Source organism: Trachemys scripta, chromosome 2, assembly GCF_013100865.1.
Source record: "Trachemys scripta elegans isolate TJP31775 chromosome 2, CAS_Tse_1.0, whole genome shotgun sequence".
NCBI classification, from domain to species: domain Eukaryota; kingdom Metazoa; phylum Chordata; order Testudines; family Emydidae; genus Trachemys; species Trachemys scripta.
This window is the reverse complement of record NC_048299.1, coordinates 149,214,517-149,240,388: the sequence shown is the minus strand read 5'-3', so window position 1 is coordinate 149,240,388 and position 25,872 is coordinate 149,214,517. Positions and strand designations below refer to the sequence as shown.

Sequence of the window (25,872 nt, the reverse complement as noted above, 5' to 3'; positions counted from 1 at the left end):
TGGGAGGGTGCACGGAGCCCCCCCCCCCCCCCCCGCATTCTTACACGTCTGGGTGAGGAGGATATGGAACATGGTGAGGAGGGAGGGAGGTTATACAGCGGCTGCAGTGGCAGTCTGTTATCCTGCTGCCGTTCCTGAAGCTCCACCAGACGCCGGAGCATGTCCGTTTGATCATGCAGCAGCTCCAGCGTTGCAGCCTGCCACCTCTCATCTCAAGCGTTCCTCATGACCTCACGTTCACTGGTATCTTTCCTGTATTTAGATACCGTGTCCTTCCACTCATTCAAATGAGCTCTTTCATTGCGGGTGCATTCCATTATTTCCGAGAACATCTCGTCTCGCGTCCTCTTTCTCCGCCGCCTTATCTGAGAGAGCCTTCGGGATGGAAGAGGGAGGCTTGAAAAATTTGCAGCTGCTGGAGGGAGGGATGGAAAAAAAAGGAGAGAAGTTTTTAAAATGATACAGTTTACAGAACAATGCTTATACTCTTGCATGGTGAACAACACTATTCACATTACATAGCACGTGATTTCAGTACAAGGTCGCATTTTCCATCTTAATATTGAGTGCCTGTGGCTTTGGTATTAGAGATCACAGATACAGGTCCAGGCAACAGAATTCAGCTTGCATGCAGCCATGGTAAGCCATTGTCTTTCGGCTTCTGCGCCCTCCTTTCCCACATACCAAGCAAAGCCCGTTGACTGCTGCGGTTTTCCTGTTAACCTTCAGCAGCAGAAGACAAACTACCCCCCACCCCCAACCAATTCTCTGGGATGATAGCTTTATCCCTCCCCCCACTGCGTGGCTGGTATCAGGGAAGATCCCTGCAGAAACCAAACTAACCCCCCGCCCTCCCCTCCCGCCATGAATTATCTGGGATGATCGCTGTATCTCTCCCCCCACCGTGTGGCTGGTATCAGGGAAGATCCCTGCTAGCCAAATGCAAAAAGCTCAGGGCCAATTACGCCCCCCCCCCCCCCCCAAGCGCTTGGCTAACTGCAGGGAAGGATTTCTTTTCAGCCACAGGCAAACAGCCCAGTAGGAACAGCCACCTCTGTCCCCTTAATTAAAGTCCCGTATTTCAACCAGGTTACCATGAGTGATATCACTCTCCTGAGGATTACACAGCGAGATAAAGAACCGATGTTGCTTGAATGCCAGCAAACACCGGGACCATACGCTGCCAGGCTTTGTCATGCAATGATACCAGATTACTTGCTACTAGCATGGCGTGGTCAAGTGTCCTACCATGGAGGACGGAATAAGGCTACACTGCCCAGAAACCTTGTGGCAAGGCTTTTGGAGTACCTCCAGGAGAGCTTCATGGAGATGTCCCTGGAGGATTTCCGCTCCATCCCCAGACACGTTAACAGACTTTTCCAGTAGCTGTACTGGCCGCGAATGCATCCCAAGTCCTCAGGGCAAAGTAATCATTAAAAAACGCTTGCTTTTAAAACAAGTTTTATATTTTAAAAGGTAAACTCACCTGAGGTCCCTTCCATTGGGTCATAGTCTTGGATACTGGCTTCGGAGGGTACTTCAGTCAGGCTGAGAAAAAAATCCTGGCTGCTGGGGAGAACGGAGTGCTGTGTACTCTCCGCAAGGTCGTCGTCGTCGTCCTCCTCCTCTTCCCCGTCCGCAGAATCCTCAGGTGTAGCTGATGAGATTACCCCCGCCTCGGAATCCACGGTCAGGGGTGGGGTAGTGGTGGCGGCCCCCCCTAGAACTGCATGCAGCTCGGCATAGAAGCGGCATGTCCGCGGCTGTGACCCGGAGCGACCGTTTGCCTCCTTTGTTTTTTGATAGGCTTGTCTGAGCTCCTTGACTTTCACGCGGCACTGATCTGAGTCCCTATTGTGGCCTCTCTCCATCATGCCCTTGGAGATTTTTTCAAAAGTTTTGGCATTTTGCCTTTTCGAACGAAGTTCTGCTAGCACTGAATCCTCTCCCCATATAGCGATCAGATCCAGTACCTCCCATACGGTCCATGCTGGTGCTCTTTTTCGATTATCGGCCTGCATGGTTACCTGTGCTGATGAGCTATCTGTGGTCACCTGTGCTCTCCACGCTGGGCAAACAGGAAATAAAATTCAAATGTTCGCGTGGCTTTTCCTGTCTACCTGGCCCGTGCATCCAAGTTCAGATTGCTGTCCAGAGCGGTCACAATGGTGCACTGTGGGATAGCTCCCGGAGGCCAATACCATCGAATTGCGGCCACACTAACCCTAATTTGAAATGCCAGTATCGATTTTGGCACTACTCCGCTTGTCGGGGTGGAGTACAGAAATCGATTTTAAGAGCTCTTTATTTCGAAATAAATGGCTTCGTTGTGTGGACAGGTGCAGGGTTAGTTCGATTTAACGCTGCTAAATCCGAATTAAAGTCCTAGTGTAGACCAGGCCTCAGCATCTGGCAGTCAAAGGCTTAGGGATACCCGAGCATGGGGTTGCATCCCTGAACACCTTGGCTAATAGCCATTGAGGATAGGTTAATGGAGAATAAGTTTATCTGATTCCCTTTTGATCCCAGTTTGTAGTTTTTAGCCTTCACAACATCCCCTAGTCATGAGTTCCTCAGGTTGACGCTACATTGTGTGAAGAAATACTTCCTTTTGTTTGTTTTAACCTGCCACCTATTAATTTAATTGGGTGACCCTTGCTCTTGTGTTATGTGAAGAGGTAAATAACACTCCTTCTCTTTTGGAAGACCATTGTCAATCCGTAGTCTGGACAGGCATATCAGTACTCCATAAAACCTAGAAATCCCAGAACTGGTATTTAAGGGCCTTGGGAAGGTGTATAAACAACAAATAGCTCCAAAAATATTTTGGAATACTGCAATTCTTTGTTCAGATCCTTTAGAAACATGAGCAGATTGCTCCACTTGTGTAAGCTGACGGATTTGCTTGTTGAGTGTATATACACTTGGATAGACCAAAGTAGTTCCAGAATCTTGTGCAAACACTTTTTTGGACTGGTGAAATAAAGGCATTCTGTTAGCTGCCATGATTGCCTTACTACTGTAGACTAGGCAACATGTTCTGCCTGCCAAGCATGTTTTATAAGCAAAGCTTGCCCAAAGTTCATATTATGTTAAAATAGATAACCTCTGCCGATAAAAATAAATATTCTATTACAGTTGTAAACTAGAACTACAGATTCAATACAGAATATCGAGTTTCACAAATTCAGCTTGTGGAATTAAATCAGTGCATTAAAGTATAGTCAGCTCATTAGACTAATTAATCTGAACTAATGGAGTTTGCAGTATTTTAACCCCTTCCAAGCTGTTTCTTACTAAAATCTCGTTTAGGCACTCTGACTTGCTTGCATTGTCTCATAGACCAAGTTCCTTACTGTCCAGTTTTCAGGCCGAAGTATGGAAGATCCCTCAACCAGTTGCCTACAGTGAGATTCCAATTTCAAACACATTACTCCTTCAGAGCAAAACAGCTCTAAGGTCTCAGGGATACGTTTATTCAGCCATTCCCTAAGCATGATCTTAGCTTGTTTTCTTACTAGACATTTATCTTTTTGTTTGACTTGCACGTCATTGTTAATTTTTCTGGCCCAGGCCCTTCGTTTCTCAGCTTCACCTGAATCCTGACATGGTTGTCTTTCTGCAGTGGACCTTGTACTCTTAGGCCTGGTCTACACTAACCCCCCAATTCGAACTAAGGTACGCAACTTCAGCTACGTGAATAACGTAGCTGAAGTAGACGTACCTTAGCTCGAACTTACCGCGGTCCAGACACGGCAGGCAGGCTCCCCCGTCGACTCCACGTACTACTCGTGCCGAGCAGGATTACCGGAGTCAACGGGGAGCACTTCTGGGTTCGATTTATTGCGTCCAGACAAGACGTGATAAATCGAACCCAGAAGTTCGATTGCCTGCTGCCGAACCAGCGCGTAAGTATAGACAAGCCCTTAGGTCCATGATATTCTTTAACTCAGCACATCTTGCTTGTTAACAAGCAGGTATTCATGCAGTTTCTCAGTAAGAGAATCTAGGGTGAAATTTACAGACTAAGGCAAGATGCTATGAACAGGTATACACCAACTTCTTTTGAGGAGTAACTCATTTGCTTGGTTTCTTGCTTCAAAGGACAGTTCTAAACCTGATGTTTCTGCTCTCGCTGTCCTGTCCTTAATACAAGCACCATATGCCAAAGTCTGGTGTAATTTCATTGTTACTAGAAAAAAGGAAATGAGAGCTTGCTTTATGTTTTCCCCATGAAATAGATTCTTGCCTAAACTTCTGGATGTTCTTTACTTTGGAAGGATTCATTGCAGACTGTATGCATATTCCACGGACAGTTGGCTTCTGTGAAGAGAGAGATAAATAGAGTCAGCAATGATTGCAATCTTTTCTCCGTAAGCAATGTTAATGCTGATGATGCTTCCTCCATTGAAAATGTTTCAGGTAACTTCATGACTAGACATACCAGTTTGATATTGGGGCAGTCTTGAGTCCTGTCTTTTGGTAGAAAGGTACTCATGCTGCTGTACAGATTTGTAGGTTTTCTTTCCACCCATTATTATGCGAATCTGTGTTCCAGCCATTCCTTCTAACGTCCCATATTCAGTGCCTATCCTTTCAATTTTCAGAGGGATAGCCAACTGTTGGGAATGGGCCACATCCACCCTAATTGAATTCGCCTCGTTAGCACTGACCCCCCCCCCCCCAGTAAGGCAATTCTCATCTTTTCATGTGCTGTATATTTATACCTGCTTACTGTATTTTTCACTCCATGAATCTTATGAAGTGGGTTATAGCCCATGGAAGCTTATGCCCAAATATATTTGTTAGTCTCTAAGGTGCCACAAGGACTCCTCATTGTTTTTATCCTTTCAATGTAATTGAGGATCCAGGAAGAAACTCTTCAAAGTGAGTTGGTTCCATTCAGATTTATTTTAAATACTGATAGTTCTGAATGTGATCTGTCCTGCCCCCCTTCCCCTCTCCTCCCCGCCCCCTCCCCCACCAAATCATGCAAGTTTGAGACTACTGGGAAATCATATTGGGGTTAATTTGACAAGGTTCCTTCTTATTAATAATATTTCTGTGCTGTACAACACTAAGCCTCTCAGCACGATTGTTTGGAAGTGGGTTTCTCAGGATAGTCTGAAATCAGTATAGTAAACATACACAGCGATCAAGACGTCTGAAAGGAACTAGTTATTTTTGGGAGCCCAACTTGAGACATAATAAAGAGACATGATTTTCTGCAAATACTGACTATTTTTTCATTGCACCACCTTGCTTTTGGGGGTGGTTTATCTGTTAGCAATTGATGTTTTATATTTTTTAAGCTTCCAGTGTGTCCTCTCTTCCCACAGTGGAGTCTGAACATATTGCATCAATCATCAAAACATCTTTTTATACATACCTTTTTTTTCCTTGATATAAAAGGAAAGGAGCCTTGTTTGATTGCTCTGGTTTTAGCTAGGAGACCTGCAGGTCATTGTCTCTATCTTCATGTTTACCTAGAAAAGCTTGTGTTTGAAACTACAGCAGAATGTATCCTCATAGTGAAGATTAATTTTCTTCTTGACCCCAAGAGAGTTTTGATTTTTGTTAGAACTCTAAAAGTAAAGTGGACAAGATTTGTGAGTGATGGGAAATGTAGCGAGCTAACGGCAGCTTTTCAGATTGAAGATCATATATATTCCAACTCTCACTCTTCCAAAAAGTTATAGCTTGCAGCTACTTTAGCTGGGATAGCTATTGGAAGGCTTACAGGATGCTGGATACAAAGCAGACTGCATTCTGTTAGGATAAGGCAATGCTTCAGGGTCAGTTACCAGGAACCTCCAGCCGCAATCCTGTAGGGCATTTTAAGATACTTGTTTAAGATCATTGGCTTGGTTTATTTCTTTAATGATACTTTGTGCTGCTGTGCAATGTATCTGGGTTGATTCAGTCTTTCATTTAGGTTGGCACACTGGGTGGCATTCTCCTATAAGTGATACTTCTGATTGGTTAAGCAGTAACATGGGCTGTCCCTGTCCAGTTGTCCCTGGCAAAACAAAACAAAGAAAAAGGAAAAAAGAAAAAAAAAAAAAAAAAAAAGTCTGGCTTTCATGTGGTAGTAGGGATTGAATTTTTTGCTTTAGACTCACTGGTTTCAGGACCAGTATTTGGCAATGTTTACAAGTCACGAAAATCTTTGTACTGAGCCAACAAAGGTGCAACTAGTCCTGGCAAGTTGCATGATATTGGACCTTAATATAGCATCCTGATAACCATCTTGTTTTAATTCCTCCACTACGATTCCCACAAAGTTTTAGTTGTCAAAATCTTATGAACCACTGAAGGTGAAAATTAGCATTTTATACCATTCGAAAGCCGTGATTCCAAGATGGATTGGCATAAAGTGCTGGTTTGTTTTCAGCTGTTCTTGAGATACCAGCTATATAATAATGCTAAGAAAAAAAAATGGAGGGCCAGTGTTTTCAAAAGGGACTAGTATTTTAGGTGCTTCCATTTTTGTGTGTCCAAATTGTGATGCTTCTAAGGTGCTTGATTTTTTTCAAAAAGTGCTGAGCGTCCAGCCTCCGAAAATCAAGACTATAATCAGAATGATGGGATTTTAGGGTCTATATATCCCACACAGCTGGGGCTAGTGAAGAATACTTCACAGAAATTTGGTGTTTCCATCTTTAAAGTGATATACAACATGTATATCTAATCCCAGTAGTCCTATAGTCAATGTTATATAGCTCAGGTGAACTGGAAAAAGGTGAACAGTGATGTGACAAAGGAAACAAAATAATCTAGGTTAGCTATGACTAAAGACGACTGTGGGGAACTTCAGAGGGGCCTAACAAAGTTATTTGTTTGGGCACCACAGTGACTGATGAAATTTAGTGTTGAAATTTGTGAAGTGATGCATTTGTTGCTGGGTTCTAATATTAATTAACCACTCGGGGTGAGGGCAGGGGGTGGAGAGGGCCAGACAACTCAATGTAAATTTCTGCAGTGGGTGTCAAAAAACAAATAAGCAAAATGTTAGGCTGTATAAAGAAACCAATACTGAAAATATTATAATGCTATGATATAATTCAATGGTATGCCTTTCCCTGGAATATTGTGTTCCGTTCTGGTAACCCTGTCTCAGAAAGAATATAGCAGAAACAGGCAGTGAAATTGACTATAGACATGAGATGAGACAGACTGACCCCATTTAGTATTGAGAAGACACAAACAAGAGGAAGCATGATGGTAGTATACAGAATTGGGGTGTGGCTGTTTTGCCTAATAACAAGAATAAGGCTACCTTCAGTTAAACCGAAAGGTAACAAATCTAAATTGAAAGGAAATGCAATTTTAAATACTATATAACCTCTCGAGTTCACTGTCTCAAGATATAACTTGAGGCCTAGTAAGATTAATAAAAGAATTAGGTATTTGTATGGGTAATGACAACATTTTTATAAGGGTATAAACTCTCCCACTTTGAAATAAGCCTGTCTGATAATGGTTAGAGGAAAAACTTCCCTGTGGGCAAGTTATTTCATGTCTGTGCACTACCGATATTTTGGCCTCTTCTTCTGTAGCATCTGGTACTGCCACTATAAAACAGTGTATTGTAGATGGACCTTTGAGGTGAAATCCTAGCTCTAGAGAAGATGATGGTTGTTTTGCTATTGACTTGAATAGTGACAGGATTTCATCCTGTTCTGATTCATTGACAGTTTCTCTGTTCATACAAATAACAGACCTTCGAGCGGTTACTTGATTATTCTGTTTAGTCCCTTTTGTTGTCAGTATCATGGACCTGACTATAGAAAGTTCTGGCCCCAATAGTAATTTTTTATCCCTTTTGGGGAGGAAAAAATGAGTAGAAAATTGAGGATGGAGAAGAAAGAAGGAAAAGGTGACCTCTAAGATGAGGAGTCCCTTCTTCAGTAAATAATAAAGGTCCTAAATTGGATGTAGAGGATTTTTCTCACCTGCTCTCTAGATTTGCCTCTTTTCAGATATAATGGCTTTTATATATCTAGTGCAGAAATTAGATATTTCCTGCCTGATTTTAAAAAAAGCAATAAAATAACTGACAATCCCATGCCACATTAATAAGTAAGATAGATCAGGTCACTTTTGTTTCCTTTTTAGATTTGGGAGAACTCTACTTAAACTATGGTGGGACGAATGAGCAGGAAGTTTAGGTGCCCTGGAAGAGTCCTCCATTTATCCTCTCCATGACAACTGCTGCAGGGGACCAACCTGGTGATGTACGTTTGACTGTCCTTTGCTAAAAGACCTTTATCAGTTAGGAATCTATCAAACCTGCTTTTCACTTCTGCTCCGGGATTAGGCAGACAATTCTAGTTTCTAAAAATATACCTGCCAGGAGTCTTGTGCTGTTGTAGTTTAGGAGTTGCCGCTACTAGATTTTTTTTTTAAAATTTATTTATTTATTTATTCAGATGTATGCATTGCAATTGGCTGCCCAGCTTTATTTGAACAGAACTCTGAAAACCTACTGTAAATATATTACAACCCTAACTGCGTACTTAAATTGACTGCATCCATTATTTTGCAGTCATATTTACAAAGCAGTAAGCATATTAGTAGTGGAATTAGGTTATTCTTCCTGTATTACATTTCATGCGAATAAGCAATTTTTTTCTAAACATCATTACAGTACAAGAGATGTAGTTTAGCATAACTATCTTTGATAAGGGCCCCTAATAATCCTGTTAGAGCTTTTTTAGTGTATTAACTTAATATCCTAATTCAGGAGACGTGAATAAGATTATTAACATCGTTTTTAATTTAAATTCGCATTATAGTCCATTTGGGGGGAGTGTCTGTTGCGGAGTAAAACTACTGTAACAGATCAAAGTAGATATAAGACAGTTGGGATGGGGAAGGCTTTTTATGAAAAGAACTTCTTTTCTCAGCTCTGCTGATTTGAAGTTTGATGACTTCCCATATCTAAGGATGAATAAGCAACCTTGTGGTTAATGCACTGGACTGGGATTCAGGAGAACTGGCTTCAGTTCCTGTGGGATCTTGGGCAAGTCACTTTGTTTTTCTGTGCTTCAGTTTTCCTGTCTAGAAAACAGTGATTGTATTTCCTTACCTTAGTGGGGTTGGGTGAGAATAAAGTCACCAATACAAGTGCACAGGTAACATAGCAATGAGGGCCATGTATGAATCTAGGTAATAGCTCTCCTGTTTTGCCTTCATCAGAATAGTGTCTTCCTCTTGCCTGCTCTTGATACTGCACCACTGTAATTAAATTCTTGGTCCCTTGAAATGTCAGAATACTGCTTCTTAGGCCATGTCTACAGCCACTGGGGATCAGAGCAATCTCCAGTACTCCACCGAAACGAGAGGAGTCAGGCAAGTTGACAGGAGAGCGTCTCCCAGTCCGTAAGTCGACCTAAGCTACATCGACTAATGTAGCTGGAGTAGCGTAACTTAGGTCGACTTACCCTGGTAGTGTAGACAAGGCCTTAGTGTCAAAGAAATCTCAAGACAGCTGGAGTTAAAAAAAATAAAATAAAGAGAATAAGTGGCCTCCTAAGACAGATGGATTGCACATTCATTCTGTGACTTTCTCCTGGTCTGTCAGGAGATTGACTGAGTTAACTACATTCGTTAAGGTGTATCAAATATGTGCAGTTTTAGGTGGCTGTTCTTTTTCATTATATCTCTTGTGACACTGTTGCTTCAGGGTGGAGGGGAGCATTCTGCAGTAAAATATAGAATGCAGTATATTTCTGAAAGTCTGTTGTGATGCAGACTTACTAGAGCTTCAATATGTTTGCTGCTTCTCCCTCATAGATTTTCCTCCTCTGTACTGTTTGCCTATCATTTGGAAGCTCCTGGGCAGTGGTGAAAGCAGCCCTGAGAGTTTCCAAGGCCTCCACCTAGAGACTGTAGCGAAAATAGCATACTCAAAAGGGAGGAGGCAAGAGAAAGCAGCACGTTCTGTAGACGTTCTGTTTCCCATTGCAGCATTGAAGGACTAAAATAATCCTGCCTTGTAATTGTCACTGGGATTCTAGTTACCATTTGAAAGAAAAGACTAGCATTCATTTTATTTGGGAACAAGGGTGTTAACACAGATGAAAATACACAAGCGAAGTAGTGCACTGCGGAAGATGAAATGCTTCCCCTGTCAATTCTCAAACACTATTAAATCCGCCCAGTCTAATACCAGTGCTTTGATGTCTGCCTCTTTCTTTGACCAAGGTATGGGAATACAGTATTCTTAACGGTGAGTTACTTGATTTAAAATGCTTGATTAGTTGCTTTACTTTCAGTACTTATTTTATATAAATGTGCAGCTCAGCACTATTTTCAGGCTAATAATAGGAAAGCCTTTTTTTGATTACTTGTATAGGATACATATGTTTTGACCTTTGAGAATGAATAGCTCAAGCTTGCCTTATAAGAGACAAGTTCCTTAGATTCATTGTTACTTTTTTTAAATACGAGTTTTACAGACTTAAAGGAGTTGCTAATTTTCTGTTGTGATTGCAAATAAAGAACTTACTTTTTTTAATTTAAAACTAAATTGATCCAAGCCGTTTAAAATACCTGTTTTCTGGATACTAGAAAAATAAAACACAAGTAGATGCAGCATTCAGAGTTTGAATGTCTTGTCACCTTCAGAAGAACATGCTGTCTTTTCTTGGAGGGGGTGGGGATGCTAGCCCTGAAACTTCTTTCACTGATGGAGGTTCATGCAGCTGATTCTGTAAACAAAACAGGAGCTGTGTCAGCTTGCTGGCCACTAATCAGACACTCACACATACACACAAACCTGTAAGGTGAGAGGTAATATTTAGACTGGGAGACCTCCTACAGGCTACTGGATGCATTTAGGAGGTGATAGGAGGTGATTTCTAGGCTTAAAATTATAAATCTATGTACAAAATGTACTTTTTTTTCTGTGAAAAACAGGCAGTTGGTTTACCTTCATGAGCAAAGACCATAAGACGCTTCTCTGAACGTATTTCAGAAAAATTATGTTCAAGGAAAACCATTAGATCAACAAATCCCAGAAAATTCAATTATAATCCCCCCACTTAGAATTTCCTGGCTTCTATTGCTGTATATCACAATTGTAAGGCTTTCAACGTGGGGTCTTTATCCTTTCCCTTTTTTGAATGGCAGTTCTGCAAAATAACTTGTCATGAAATGCATCAAATGTGTATTAATTGACCTGACTTGCTGTTCTGATCATTCCTATAAACATACAGTTAGGCTTGCAAAAATATGCATTTTGGCGTGAATATGTAATATTTTCAAAGCATGCTTTTTCTTGGCCAAATAAGTACTGTGATAGCTTTACCCATGTCTTCTGCGGTCAGGTTCTAAAGCCAGTTTTTACCTTTCAAACTTGCAGGTGCCATTCCAGTTTATTAGCAAAATTGTCTTCTCCTCATCATGGTTAGCTCAGCAGTCAGTGAAAATACAGCTCATTTTCCGGAATGCTTTTCAAAGTATATTTCATTCTGTACATTTGTTAGTATTCAATGTTTTCTGAAGCCTTACAATATCCATTTTGACTTGGAATGAGGTGCCCAGGCTTTTATCTGATAAATATTTTCCTTTAATATTGCTTATTGGATCATATAGCTTTCTCAGACTTGCAAGTGCTTTACATTAACTAACCCTCAAAACAATCCTTTGCGGTAACTATTATTTTCCTGTTTTACAGATGGGGAAATAGAGGTTTTTAAATTTACTCACCCAAGATAACAGAGGGAGTCAGGATTTGAACTTGGGAATTCCTGGCTCCTACGTCTACTCATTATTATTTATTTGTATTACTGTAGTGCCTTGGACCCCTAGTCATGGATCAGAATGCTAGGTGCTGTACAAACACAAAATAAAAAGACTGTCTCTGCCTCTTACAGTCTAACTTGTGAAGGGTGTACATTGAACACCCATACTACTGTTTTATTTACATAAATATTCTGAAATCTTTTTTAAAAAGTAATCTCAAACATCAGCATTAGTGAGAGGCAAATATCATTTTAGCCAGCAGTGAGGAGGAATGAATGGATTTTTTTTTTTTTAAAAGGGGGGGGGGGGGAAAATCAATTTATGAAGGATAAACTTATATTTTGTTAATGAGAGATTTAGCGCATAGTATTCCCCTCCTGCTCTTCCGCCTCCCCCCCTCCCCGTGTGGTGTGAATATTGGTGTATTTAGAAAGAAGCTTACATTACATCTACATATTTAACTTTAGGATCATGTTAGTGAGAAATTTCATCAGCTCTGTATTTTCAGTTCTCTAATATGCGGCAGTGAACACTGCATATCGGAGAGCAGAACTGAGTTGTGCATCTAACATACTCCCATCCGTGCCAGAAGTCTGACTTTGCATCTTTTTCCTTGATATTTGGGGATTTTGCAGCTCAGTTTGGCCTGCATGTTTAAGCTGTCTTGGCATTGCACAATTTTGAGACAGTAGTCCATGCTTGTAATTGCTGTATATTGCAGTAAATAGAAAACAGGATATTTTAGTAATGCCCACAAAGGGCACCACCCATCTTTCTGGAATAACATCAGAATGATTTTTGCATAAGATCCACCGTAAGCATTTGAAAAATGTCTCCCTTCAAAATCACAGAGAAAAGACATGAAATTTCCTGTCCTCCTTTAAATGAGAGGGGCTGGGTACTTTTGGTGTCTGCTTTCTGTTCTCATAACATGGATTCCTGACCTGCCTCTCTGCAGAAATCTTTGGATGTTAAGATATACATGGGACGTTTTGCTCAGTAGCATTCAGTATGCAAGGTAGCTCCTCAGAGCTCCAAAATGTAAAACGAGAAAGCAGAAAAGATCAAGCAACAACAACAAAAATTATGCAGTGCATTGTTCATCTCCATTACACAAGAATGAAGAAAAAAGATTTTGTGCCTGAAAATAACTTACGTATTTTTTTTTCTGCCGGAAAGTCTTGTATTTGTTGCTCCCTGATGAAGTGGAAAGTGTCTGCAAATTAAATATAATGTATTTAAGATATTATTCCTGGAATAAACAGAAATATCTCTTCTAGTTAATGGAGAATATACATACACCTACATATATAACGCTGTCCTTGCGAGCCAAAAAATCTTACTCCGTTATAGGTGAAACCGCGTTATATCGAACTTGCTTTCATTCACCGGAGTGCACAGCCCCGCCCCCCTGGAGCGCTGCATTGGGGCGTGTTATATTGGGGTAGAGATGTATTGTGGTTTCATAGAAGGAAGTGTTTATAACCTGGTATACATATATTTATTTCTACAGTGAAGTGCAAGTTCTGATTCCCTCATGTACTTATTCTGTTGCTTGAGAAGAAAATAGCCTGGGTTTGTTAATCTCCAGACTCGACCAGGAAAAATACATACTATACTTTTGCTGGATATTTATTTTTTTCCCCTCTGTATCCTTGCTGACACTATGTCTATAGTGTATTGTGTATTAAAAACTAACTAGAATGAAAATGCTTTGGCGATTGGTTGAGTTGGAACGGGGTCGTAAGTTTAAAGGTTAAACTTGAAATATTTTAAATTCTGAATGTTTTAAATTAATTTTTAATTTAATAGCATGTCATGTGTAGGATTCAGGAAGCCTAAAGGAATCCATGCACAACATTCAAAATAATTTATGCTTAGTTTTAATTTCTGCAGAGGAAAGATATAACTCAGATAAAAACAGACTTGTATTTGTATATGTGCTAGGAATTTATATAGATTGGTGGGTATGGGCTTAATTTTCACCCTACTTTTGACATTTGACATTGCCTCTCTTGCAAGACCAGTTTATTTATATATTGTAGGCTAAATTCCATTCTTAAAGGGATGATTGGCAGAGATGAGTACCCAGTACATAGAATTACAAAACTTGCCCAATGTATATAGCACTCTCGAAGGGGGGGGGAAATAAAACCTTAGTAAACAATTTTAGCAGGTAAAAACCCAAGGTAAATCTGATGAGGAAGTAGTCTGAGAACAGTAATTCCTCTACCTCCCCCCCTCTTCCCCCCCCCTTTTTTATTTTAAGACTGGCATTTGAACTTAAGGTCTTAACTTGAGGGTAGTTGTTCTGGTTCTGCTTCCTTGCATTCCTCAGATGCTGATGTTTGAGCATGTCCACCCTAGTAAAACAATTCTGCCTAAAGTTTTCTGATGTGTACATACAGTCCTGAAGAGACAAGCTTTGAGATCAGTGTGGGTAATGGGCATGTGTTCAGTTCTACTGTTAAAAATGAATGACAGAGGTCTAGGTGAAATTAGCAGAATATATATGCAGATGTCAGTATTACCAGAAACACGTGAAAACCAATTTCTACTTCATATATGGCGTGGCCAGAGATTAGGGCTGTTTCTCAGTTTTAGTAATAGATGACCAAAGACTCCTGAAACAGGCAGTGAGTATGACTGAATCTGGAACTATGATCTTTCTAACTCAATAAATGTGGAATGATTTTGAGATACTTAGCTTAACATTTTTTGGCTATTCCACACCTCTTTACAAACCAAAACCAAAAACCCACTATTACCGGCCTTTTTCTGTCTCAGCAAACAATTTTGGACATTTTCCCTGTTGTGAGCATGTTATTCGGCGAATAAAACTGATTTAGACTAAAATGAGCCTTTGTCAAGCTGTCAGGAAAGATTTTCTGTTTGTACTCCTTAACCATTTATAATTTTCTTGACTTTTTGAATAGATGTTTAGAAGAAATGATGACTCATGGCTTTTTTTGTTCTTGGTTATGCAGCGGATATAATTTCTACAGTAGAATTTAACCATTCTGGAGAATTACTAGCAACAGGAGACAAAGGAGGTAGAGTTGTCATCTTTCAACAGGAGCAGGAGGTGAGTGTTAACTATTTAAAATAAGTTATGTATTAAAACTCTTCCCCTGTCTCAAAGTGACCGTAGGAGTGAGGTGTGTATACTTGTATGACAAATTGTGTAGTTGTATTATAAATATCTGATCATTTTAAGGTGCTGGGAGAATAAACAGTGAAACTCAAAAGCCGCTACCAAAAGAACTATCAAAATTGATTACATTATTAGGGTCTTTAAAGGTCTGGGCCTGTTTTTAAATTGTAGTCTAAACACAGTTTATAGTGCTAACAAAACTGGACTAAAAACCTTGGGGACCCCTGGAAGTGGTCACTTCAGATAGCATGCTGCCTTTTGGGGATGTTTCTTAATGCAGGTTTCAGCGTAGGTGTTGGGAAATGAGAACTGACTTTAAGTGAGCACGTGGCCTAAGATGCCCCTTTCCACTTGAATATATATCCGGCAAAAATTGGTCAAGGTTCTTCTGTCAGCATTGATTCTTTGCAGCTTGTTTTGGGGTGATTTAAGAGCAGATTTTTTTTCTGCCAGCTAAAACTTATCATGTAAAGGTCTTAACATCAGAGGGGAATTCTCTCCTAAAACTAAACACAAAAGTTCCTTATGCTGTGTTTTGAACTGTGAGTAAGTTTTCCTTCCTGACTACAATGATTTTGCTCATGTCTAAAGATAACTGCTTATTTTAAGTAACCAAGCACTTAATATCCTTTTATTCAGATTGGAATCTGTGGGTAGTTTACAAAATGCACCTATGACATAAGGTTCTTGCTTTAAAATGCAAATTATTGCATATATATATATATTGATTTATTTTGCACAGTAGTCTGTTAAATGCACTCAAAAATGAATGGGATTCCAAAACTATGATTAAGGAAGTTCTAAGCTTGGTTTTGAGACACTTTTTGGTCTTGAGCAAGGCACTCAACCTCAGTTTCCCCACTTGTAAAATGGGAATATTACTTTCAGGGGGAGTTTTGGAGAGTGAAGTGTTTTTGAGGATGGAAGAGTAGTATTACCACTAATACATTGTATTGACTTCAGCTGGAGAGGCGTAGAGGATGTTAATAAGATCTCGTCCCTTGGTACTGTATCTAATTATCTTTACCTTAAATGAATTCCCGTGGCTTGTTGGCAGAACTTTGTGTGTCTGTGCCTGTTCTCATTATCCTTGAGTTGGCTGACAAGGCAGTTTCCTGTTAATAGAGTTGCCAACCCTCCAGGATTGTCCTGAAGTCTCCAGGAATTAAAGATGAACCTTTCATTAAAGATCATCTCATGTGATGAAACCTCCAGGAATATGTCCAACCAAAATTGGCAACCCTACCTGTTAACCAAATTTCCCTTTGATCAGACGCTGCCCCAAAGTTAAATCTGCCACTGGCATGGCTCACAGATCTACATGGACTTTTTGCTGCTGAATGTGATGTAATCTCTCTGGATTCTGACTTAACTTAGAGTTTAGTGATATTTAAATATACAGTAGAACTATACACTGATTGACTAAGTGGCTCACTGAAAATTACTGAATTCTATGAATTAGAGTAACCACAATAAAACAACCATAGTGCATTGCAGTGAACTTCACTTATTTGGAAATTTGTATTTTATTTTTAAGACTTCACCATGTATTGTAATATACCCTGTAAAAATAATGAAGTCATGCAGTGAAATTTCTGCCCTGGAGGCTTTTAAATCTTTGCTGAGAAGTGAGGAGACACAACCACTCTGTGCAAATTATAAAGTGTGCAGATTAGTGAGATCCTATTGTTGGTGAATAATTGCAAGGGTTGAAGACAAGTTCATGTACATCAAGTATTTATTACAATCCTTGAACTCTGTCCTTGTTCTGAATGATTTTCAAATTAGAGACAATCATAATACTTAGACCTTCTATAGGGCCTTTCATCTGTGGCTCTCAAAGTGTGTGACAAACACTAATACATTGATTCTGGCATTGCTCGTATGAGATATTTAAAACTAATAGCTATGGGGACTAGAGAACTTGTGTGGCAAGAATAGTATGCAATAGAAATATACAAAGCACGTAGGTCACTATTTCACCTGCCTCTTGAAGATATGTAAAGCTGTTGAAAAGCATGTGAATGTCAGAGTTCTCGATTGATACACTAATTGTCTGAATTAAAGACGTAACTTTATATACAGTATTGAATACATTGTGAGTTATACATCAAATTGCTGCCTATATGTAGTTAAGGAGGGATAAAAATGAGCATGGGGAAAAAATGCCTTGAAATAATGATACCTATATGGACCAGTCTTTCCTATTCTGGAGATAGATAGATAGATATATATATCTATGGAGAGAGATATATGTGTGTGTTTGTGTAAATCCGCTAGTAAGAAGGGATGAAGACTTATGAACAATGTGTACATTACTGCCCTCCAAGTTATATTTTTAATGTATACTATACAGTATTTAGTTGATAGGGGTGTGTGTATATGGCTGTTGTCCCCCACAAAATCTATTTGCATCAGGTACAGAATGCTTTCCACCTCTTCCTCCAGCGACTAATACTAGATAGCTGTGCCTTCGCTGTACAGGCGAGTCTCATCTTACACGGGGGTTCCGTTCCACGGTTAGCGCGTAAAGCGAAAACCGCGTATAGTCAAAATTACATAGAGTTGAATGGCGGGCAGAATCGCCCAAACTACAAGTACAGTATTAAAATTGTTGTTTTTTTTCTTTTTGCTGACCACGTAAAGCTGAAATCGCGCATGTTAAATGCGCGTAAGATGTGACAGACCTGTACTTTAAAAAAAAAAAAAAAACTTGCTGCCCTGATTTTCGTAGGTTGAAATTCTGATTTCATGTAAGCTCTGAGTACTTCACAAGCTCTGAGCTGTGCAAATGACTATCCAATAGAACAGGCTTACTTCTATTCAACAAAATAATGTAGAATTTCTTGGTTTAAGAGCCTTTTGTTAATCTTTAAAGGGGAAAGCAGGTCATTGCCAGTGTTGGCCTCTTTGGAAGTGTCTGCTTATGAAAGGCATTGCATTCATATTCAAATAAGTAATCTTCATTTTTGTGTGTGGATATAAGCAGTAGAGAGGCGTATTAATCTACTTGAAAAGCAAATCACTGCCTGCTTTCTAGTTAATAGAAATTAGTAAATATCTTAATAGTTGTATTATTATATTCAGGTGGGTAACATTTTGTAATGCAAATTTGAGGCTGTATTTTGAAATTCTTCCAGACCAGCTTCAAAGCTAGTGAGTAGCTCAGCTAATACTCAGTCAAAACCAGAGAGGAAGCTGCTCGTCATTGATACCATTTAGAGGCATTTTGTATATAAACAAAGGATATGCTTTTGGAAGGACTTTAAGATTTGATCCCTCTGCTCCCACAGCATGTTTAACTTCTGCACTGATGTTTGGCTCAGAATGTCACAGCATATTAAATTGGTAACATTTTCAAAAGCGCCTGAGTGAATTGGGAGGATAAATCCTATTTAAAAGCCAATGGAACTTGTGCTCCTAAATCACTTAGGCGTGTTTGACAATCCCACTCCATATGTGTAGCCAGTTAAGATATGGAACTCATGGTAACCGTTTATCCATGTCATATTAATAATCAGTACTTGCATAGTGCTTTTGTCTTCATAGCACTCCACAAACAATCCTCCCAGTATTCCGGTGGGGTACGTATTCCCATTTTAAAGGTAGGGGAGCTGAGACAGAAAGTTTGATTTAGCAGAGACTGCAGAGAATCAGCATTGGAATTAGACCACTTGGAGTTGGCATTAGAGTTAGGGGCCCTAATCTATACTTGGACCATGTCTCTTCAGAGAGGTGTAACTGATTTATTTAAGCTTGCCATAATTGTGACCACACCATTAGCCAAAACTACCTTACCTGTAAGATTTTTTTTTAAAGTTGCTAAACATTCAAAATATTTTTAATGATCTGTATGATTGAGTTGTATAGCCCACTGGAAATAGGAAAAAAAGTTTCAGATTGGCTTGAGTGTCATAGAAGTAGGAGGAGTAAGAGTCCCTTTTATTTCCCTATCAATATGGGGTGGGTTTCCTAGAGGAAACTTTCTAGTGTTCATTCAGTCTGGTTGTAAAAGTCCTAAGCAATGAGAATTTCACCACTTCTCTAAGGAGGTTGTTCTTCCACCACCTGCAACAACTTGTTTGCTTCCAACCTGTGCAGAATTGAAACTTGTCTTTGGCAAATAAATCACTAGGGTCAGTTAGTGCCATCTAGTGGGGTTTATCTGACTTTTAGTCAGGACAAGTAGCCTTATAGCAACTTTGTTTAGCTGGATTATGGTTTTAATGTAATGTAAAATGCAGGATGTCCTTATTATAATTTACTGTTGGCTATACGGTTATTTGAAATCCACTACAGACGTATGCTTTTATGAATGTAGATATGCTAAATAAATAGCCTTTATACAAGCTAGTGTCCTAGAAAATTTAGCTAATTATTACCATCTAAAAGACTAAACAGATAGCGAATCTTGACTTTCCTAAGTAGGTGGTCTTTATAGTTGACTCTTGTAGTTCTGTACCATAATCTGTTAATGCAGAATATATTGCATAACTCGTGAATCCTAGAACTGACACATTCAAATGTATTGATGTAGTATCTTAGCCTTAGATCATTGTGCATAATACTGTAAATATAAACATAAACACAAATTTTTCATCAACACAACTTTGTAAAACAAATACAAATATTAAAAACCCAGGATTAGCCCTGTCCTAAAATCAGTTTCACCTTTTAAAATCACCACCCCTAAAACAATATACAACAATAAGATTAAACAATCATTAGAAGTACATTATTTCATTTGGGTCAAAAGTAGCCTCTCTTTCACATGTTTAGTTCTTATTTTTGCAGCTGGCCAGGCAAATAGACAGACAGCCCATATAACTGAAACATTTTCATTGCATAGCAAATATTCTGATTTCTAAGCTGATGATTCCTGGCACATAAAAGTTGTTCTGTGATGCTAAGGGGCATCACAAAACAGCTAGTCCTTTTAAGCAGTGTAAGGATTTTGAAGTTCTTCATGGCTTCCCCCAAAAAGTTTCCTTCACCCTTTCTCTTCAGGTTCCTTCCTAAATCAGCTTTTCTTCACTGCCAGCTGTAGCTGGGTCCCGCTAATTTTTGTCCACTTGAAATCCCCAGGACCAACCCACTAGGGGTTTAACTGCTTTCGCAATTTCTTGGCTACAAGTTGCCACCTTTGTGGTGCGACAAATTCTGTTGCAGCCTTATGTGTTGCATCATTATGCTGCATCAGAAATAACATTGCCTCAGTTGTTTTATGGGCCACTGAAGTGGTGAAAATTCAGATGACTGAACTTGCAGGATATAGAATCTTTCCCTGTTTAAAAATCAGAAAGGTCTTGGAGAGGTGGGTATGGGCAGCAACTTGTTAATAGTCTAGCAATTCTGGTTACAAGTTAGGATCTGTTTAAGGAAGCGGAAGTCACTGAATACCTGATTTTAATGCTCAGCTGCTCTGAAAAACTCCCCTTAATTTCAGGTCAGAAATGCCAGTGAAGATCAGAGTCCAGTGTGATGGCTAGGATATCCTCAGAGAGGGTCAGAAAGGCAGGTGCTGCTGTTGGTCTTGTGTAGTTGAGTACCTTTCTGTGTGTTTATGCAGAGCTTCCTGCTTTCAGTACAAAGTGTTATTTATTGACGGGCGTGTGTGCCTTAATTTGAACAGTTACTCGGTAAATATTTGCTTAAATTTTATGTGTATCAAGCCAGCGTCTGCACCTTGGCTTCATGCCAGTTCTAGTTACACTAGAATACAAGGAGTAAACATTTCATGGTTAAGAAACTGGATTCTGACTCAGGAGATCTAGGTTCTTCAAGTTACAGTCCTTATGGGCGCTCCACCTTTGGATGCGAGTGCACCTGTGCGCTTTTGATTGGAGATTTTAGTTAGCAATGTCAGTGCCTGCACTCTACGCAACCTCGTGCTGGGGTGCAGGGAGATATAGCCTCCAGTTCGTTGTCTGTTACCTTCAGCTTAAGATAGAGCTGTGTGGTGTCTGCTGTTAGCCTTCCAGCTGCCATGTAATTCTTTGTTTGTTTTGGTTTTTTTACCATTTTGTTTTGTTTTGTTCTTTAGTTGTTTCTTGTATGTTTTGAGCATAGATGTGTGTTTTTGGAGTCCCCCCTCCAATTTTCTTTTTGCGGCCAGGGCCGCCTTCACACTCGGCCTTTATCTGTAGTCTCCCTGGCAACGGGGGATATGCCAAAGACACTGGGTTGCAAAGCCTGCCAGACCTGTTAATAGAGTTCTTTCCTCCTTGGTGATGGGCATTCCAGTTGCCTCTGCTGCCTTGGAGAGTTTCACATCCCATCCAAGTGCAAGGCCGGCTCTGGATTTAAGGCATCTCGGAAGCTGAGGGAAGACTGACTGAAGTTTCTCTGGATGGAGCGTTCCTTGAGACAGGTGGGGTCCAATTCTCTATTTCCTCACCCCAAGTGCATTGGCCTCTACCGCTCAGACTGCACTGGTGACTTCAGCCTTGGTAAGCAGAGACAATGGGGCAGCTTAGGAAACAACACATCCCAAAATGAAGAAACCCCATTCTCCGGAGACAGACTCAAAAAGGAGAGGAAAGTCATCTCTGAGGCCAGGGAAGAAGGAGATCTCTCACACCAGTATAGGTACTGCTAAGATTCATGCAGGCCCTGGTACTGAGATAATCAAAAATACTTCTGGTACACCTCGCGCTGAGAAGTCTTCTAGCAAACTGCACCAAATGGCGCTCAGTACCAGCAGCGGAAGGCTCCAGACAAAGGGACTCTTCTAAGGGGCCTTCAACAAATGCTCCGTGGTACCATTCTCCTGAGACCACAGCCATGAGGAATGCATGGACCCTAATGAGGCACTATTTTCACCAGCCTGCATGGCAGACACCCCCAACTCCTTGGTAGTGGACACCCTCAACAAGAGAAATCAACAAGCTTGCTTCAAATCGACTGCTCGGCAAAAGCACAAGCATGTTGGCCTCTTAAGCCATAAGAGCTATTCATCAACTGCTCTCTGGTTTAGGATCATGAACTATCAGTCCTGATGGCAAAATATAGTTTTCTATACTTTTAACATTTTATTGATCATTTGCCTCAAGCCCAAAGAGCTGTTTCAATCCCTCATTTCAGAAGGCCAGATGACTCTGAAAAACACCATAGCAGGCTCCGTGAAAGTGCTTGCTCATGAACACCATGAGTGATCTTTAGCATGTTGGTCTTTTGGAGCGTATGTCAGCCTTTGGGCCTCCTGGAGATAGATCTCTTTGCAACACTGTCCAATGTGATGCTCCATTGCTTGTACTTAAGGAGAGGTTATGGCCACAAATCTACTTGTTGTTTCCAAATCTACTTTGCCCCTTTCTCTGCAGGTGCATCTTTGCTGTCCGCTCACGGCGGCTCTCCTGACACGGATATCAGGCACCATGACCCACCCCAATATATCTTCACCACACCTCAAGGTTTGACTCCTCAGTAGTTCTCGGACGTAGATCTGGACTCTTTTCCTGAAGTTAAGACTATTCCTGAGCAGTGGAAAACCTGCCTGCAAAAGTGGAAGCGTTTCCAAGCCTGGTGTGCCCATTGATCTATATCTCCTCACAGACATAATCAACGACTTGATTAATTACAGAACACCAAGGTTTGTTACTCAGTTCCATTAGGGTCCTCTTAGCTGCCGTTACAGTCTTTCACCCACCTGATGAAGGTTTTTCTGTTTTTGCTTATCCTAGCGTAGCCTGGATTTTTAAATGTTTGTCTAACCTTTTCCTTCATGTCAAGGAGCTAACTCCACCTTGGAACCTTTTCCTAGTTCTGAACGCCTTGAATTATTCTCCATTTGAACCCATGGGCAGCTGTTCATTTCTTCATTCATCTTTCAAGACTTCATAACCATAACTTCGGCCAGGCGAGTAGGAGAGCGAGGGGTACTCCTGGCTGTGACCTACTCTTAGACAACTTTCTACCATGACAAAATGACCTTACATCCCCATCCTCGCTTCCTACCTCAGGTCTTATCAGAATTCCACATCAGTCAGGGCGTTCGACTCCCAGTATTTTACCCCAAGGCTTACTCTGAGAGAGAAAAGGCTAGTCTTCATACTCTGGAAGTGAGAGGGGCTCCTGCCGTCTACCTTGATAGAATAAGTCCCTCCAGGGCCTCTCCCAGACTCTTTATCTCCTTTTCTGAAAGGGTGAAGGGGCAACCAATTTCTACTCAGACTGTCAAAGTGAGTTTCAAGATGCATCTTAGCTTATTACGAAGCGTCTGGAGCACAGCCCCCACTTCAAGTGACTCTGCCTCTGCTAGGGCTCAGGCAACCTCAATAGTGCCCATAGGCATAAAACATTTTGAAGAACTCCAGGTACCCTACAGGTAAGTAATCTCTCCTTCAGTTCCCAGCTCTGCCACAGACTTCATGTGTGGCCTTGGGCAAGTCATTTAACCTCCGTTTCTCTCTCTCTCTCTCTCTCTCTCTCCCCCCCCCCCCCCCCAATCTGTAGAAAGCAGATGATATTTCCTACTTCACATGAACATTCTGGAGATTAATTCATTTGTGTTCAGAAATCGCACTCTGGTGATGGGGACCATAGAAATATGTCAGTGGTGAAGAGCAGAAAACCTACCCTCCAAAATAGAGCTTTGGGAGCCTATACGTTGACTACTTTCCTGAGATTTCAGGGAATAAGTTGAGAAAAATGGTTGCCCTAATAATACAGCAAAATTTATTATTTTGTATCTACTTGTGTGTGACCTTGGCAGGAGCTGTTTTATAAATAAGGTTATTTACACGGGAGCATTTTTTATATACCTTAGATTCATATAGCACCTTTCATCAGACACCGAGCGTTCCAAAGTTCTTTATAACATGTAGCGAGCATCACTGAAATGTGATTCCTCTGTATAGTTATACAAGCATGTGTAACTTCAGCCACCACCAAAATGCTACCATCTCTGAGTTGGAATGTGGCAGCTGTTCAACAGTATAAAGCAAACAATGTTACATAAGATAGGACAGGAAATGAATATTGTATCCAATTGAAACTGTACAAACTCATGGAGGTGGACTGTAATTATCCTAGTTGGAATTTGACTTAGGGAGACTGGGGTTTATACCTCTTGCATTTTTATGTTTATTTCTATGATATCCTAAATGACTCAAAGGAGCTTTTGCTTTTCATCCTAAAGAGGGTGTCTCCTACATTATAGTACCGTCTAGCCCTGTATATTTTTTTATTAATCCACAAACAAGTGTGTGTCAGTCTGAATCATTGAGATTAATATTGACTTGAAGTAGAGCACACCACTGAATCATGACCAGCACATCCTTCAGCACAATAGCTTTACCTTGGAAATCTCCCATTCAGTGTACTGACTGCTTGACCCTGTTTAACTTGTTAGGCATGACCAAAACACAACAGCAAGTTCCTTCCTCTTTCTAGGATGGGAAGGCCAAAATAATTGTTGGGTGTTAAATAGTGTGATTTCTAAGGCAGCTTTCTTCTCCTTGCTTCTGGCTTACTCTACAACAGGATAAATTCTAATAACTACTTATCTTCATTAAAATGTAAGGATGTGTAATACAAGACAAAAGGATTTGAACATAAGAACGGCCATACTGGGTCAGACCAAAGGTCCATCAAGCCCAGTATCCTATCCTGTCCTCTGACAGTGGCCAATGGCAGGTGCCCCAAAGGGAATGAACAGACAGGTTATCATCAAGTAATCCATGCCCTGTCACCCAGTCCCAGAAAATGTAATGTGTTTGGGGCCAACAATGATCATACCAGGAGATAACTTTGAGGTGAGGCAGAGGGGCATAATCGTGGATGAATGGACCTGAGTCATATAAAGGGATGAACAAGTTTCACAACCCAGAGCTCATCACAGCAAAGGCATGATTCACCTGTCAACCTAAGATGGTGATGGTGGGATATGAAAGCACACAAGATTTGAAGCTAGAAGTGTGCTCAGCTATGAACTGTTTCAAAAACCACTTCCTTCCTGGTCACTTTTCACATAAGAGGAGGTCAGGTTCCTCCAGTGTGAGAGTGGCTTTAAGGAATCACTACATAAAACACAGCTTTTTAGCAGGGAGAGCAGCGGCCTGTGTAAGATTTAAGGCTTCCCATCATTCCAGGCAGCTCTCCCATCCATCCAGGGTGCCCTCAGAGCATAGGCTGTCAATCACAAGTGTGCTTTTAATATTAAAGTTATGCTGGCTAAAGGTGATACAGTAGAACGGGGTGGCCATCCTGTGACTCCGGAGCCACATGCGGCTCTTCAGAAGTTAATATGCGGCTCCTTGTGTAGGCACTGACTCCAGGGCTGGAGCTACAGGCGCCAACTTTCCAATGTGCTGGGGGGTGCTCATTGCTCAACCCCCTGGCTCTATACAGGCCCTGCCCCCACTCCACCCCTTCGTGCCCCCTCCCCTGAGCCTGCATTGCCCTCGCTCCTCCCCCTCTTCCCACCCCCAGAGACTCCTGCATGGCACAAAACAGCTGATTGGGAGGGAGGGGGAGGCGCTGATCGGGGGACTACCTGTAGGTGGGAGGCACTGGGAGCAGGGTGGGGGAGCTGATGGGGGGCTACTGACGTTTTACTGTGGCTCTTTGGCAATGTACATTGGTAAATTCTGGCTCCTTCTCAGGCTTAGGTTGGCCACCCCTGCAGTCGAACCTCAGTTGGGAACACTCCAGGACTGGAGGTTGTTTGTAACTCCGAACAAAACGTTATGGTTGTTCTTTCCAAAGTTTACAATTGAACATTGACTTAATACAGCTTTGAAACTTTACTATGCAGAAGAAGACTGCTGTCTGTCCGTCGTCCCCCCCCCCCCCCCCCCTTTTTTTTTTTTTTTTTTTTTTTCGTTCTGGACTGTTTGCATTTTTTGTTATTTTGTCACTGCTGCTACCTGATTCCATACTTTTTCCAAATGAGGCGTCTGTTCGTAACTCTCTTGTTTGTAACTTTGAGATTTCACCTAGAAGCTTTGACTTCTTTTTTTCCAGTG

General features: G+C 40.9%; 1 protein-coding gene across 3 annotated transcripts in view; it reads left to right on the top strand.

The window, feature by feature from the left end:
• Nucleotides 1-25,872, top strand: part of PPP2R2A (protein phosphatase 2 regulatory subunit Balpha) — a 79,913-nt gene that overhangs the window by 36,242 nt on the left and 17,799 nt on the right. For all 3 annotated transcript variants that reach the window (XM_034761828.1, XM_034761826.1, XM_034761825.1), the window contains exon 3: nucleotides 14,739-14,836. In XM_034761828.1, coding sequence (XP_034617719.1) covers nucleotides 14,739-14,836 — 98 coding nt within the window. The remainder of the gene's footprint in view (nucleotides 1-14,738; nucleotides 14,837-25,872) is intronic.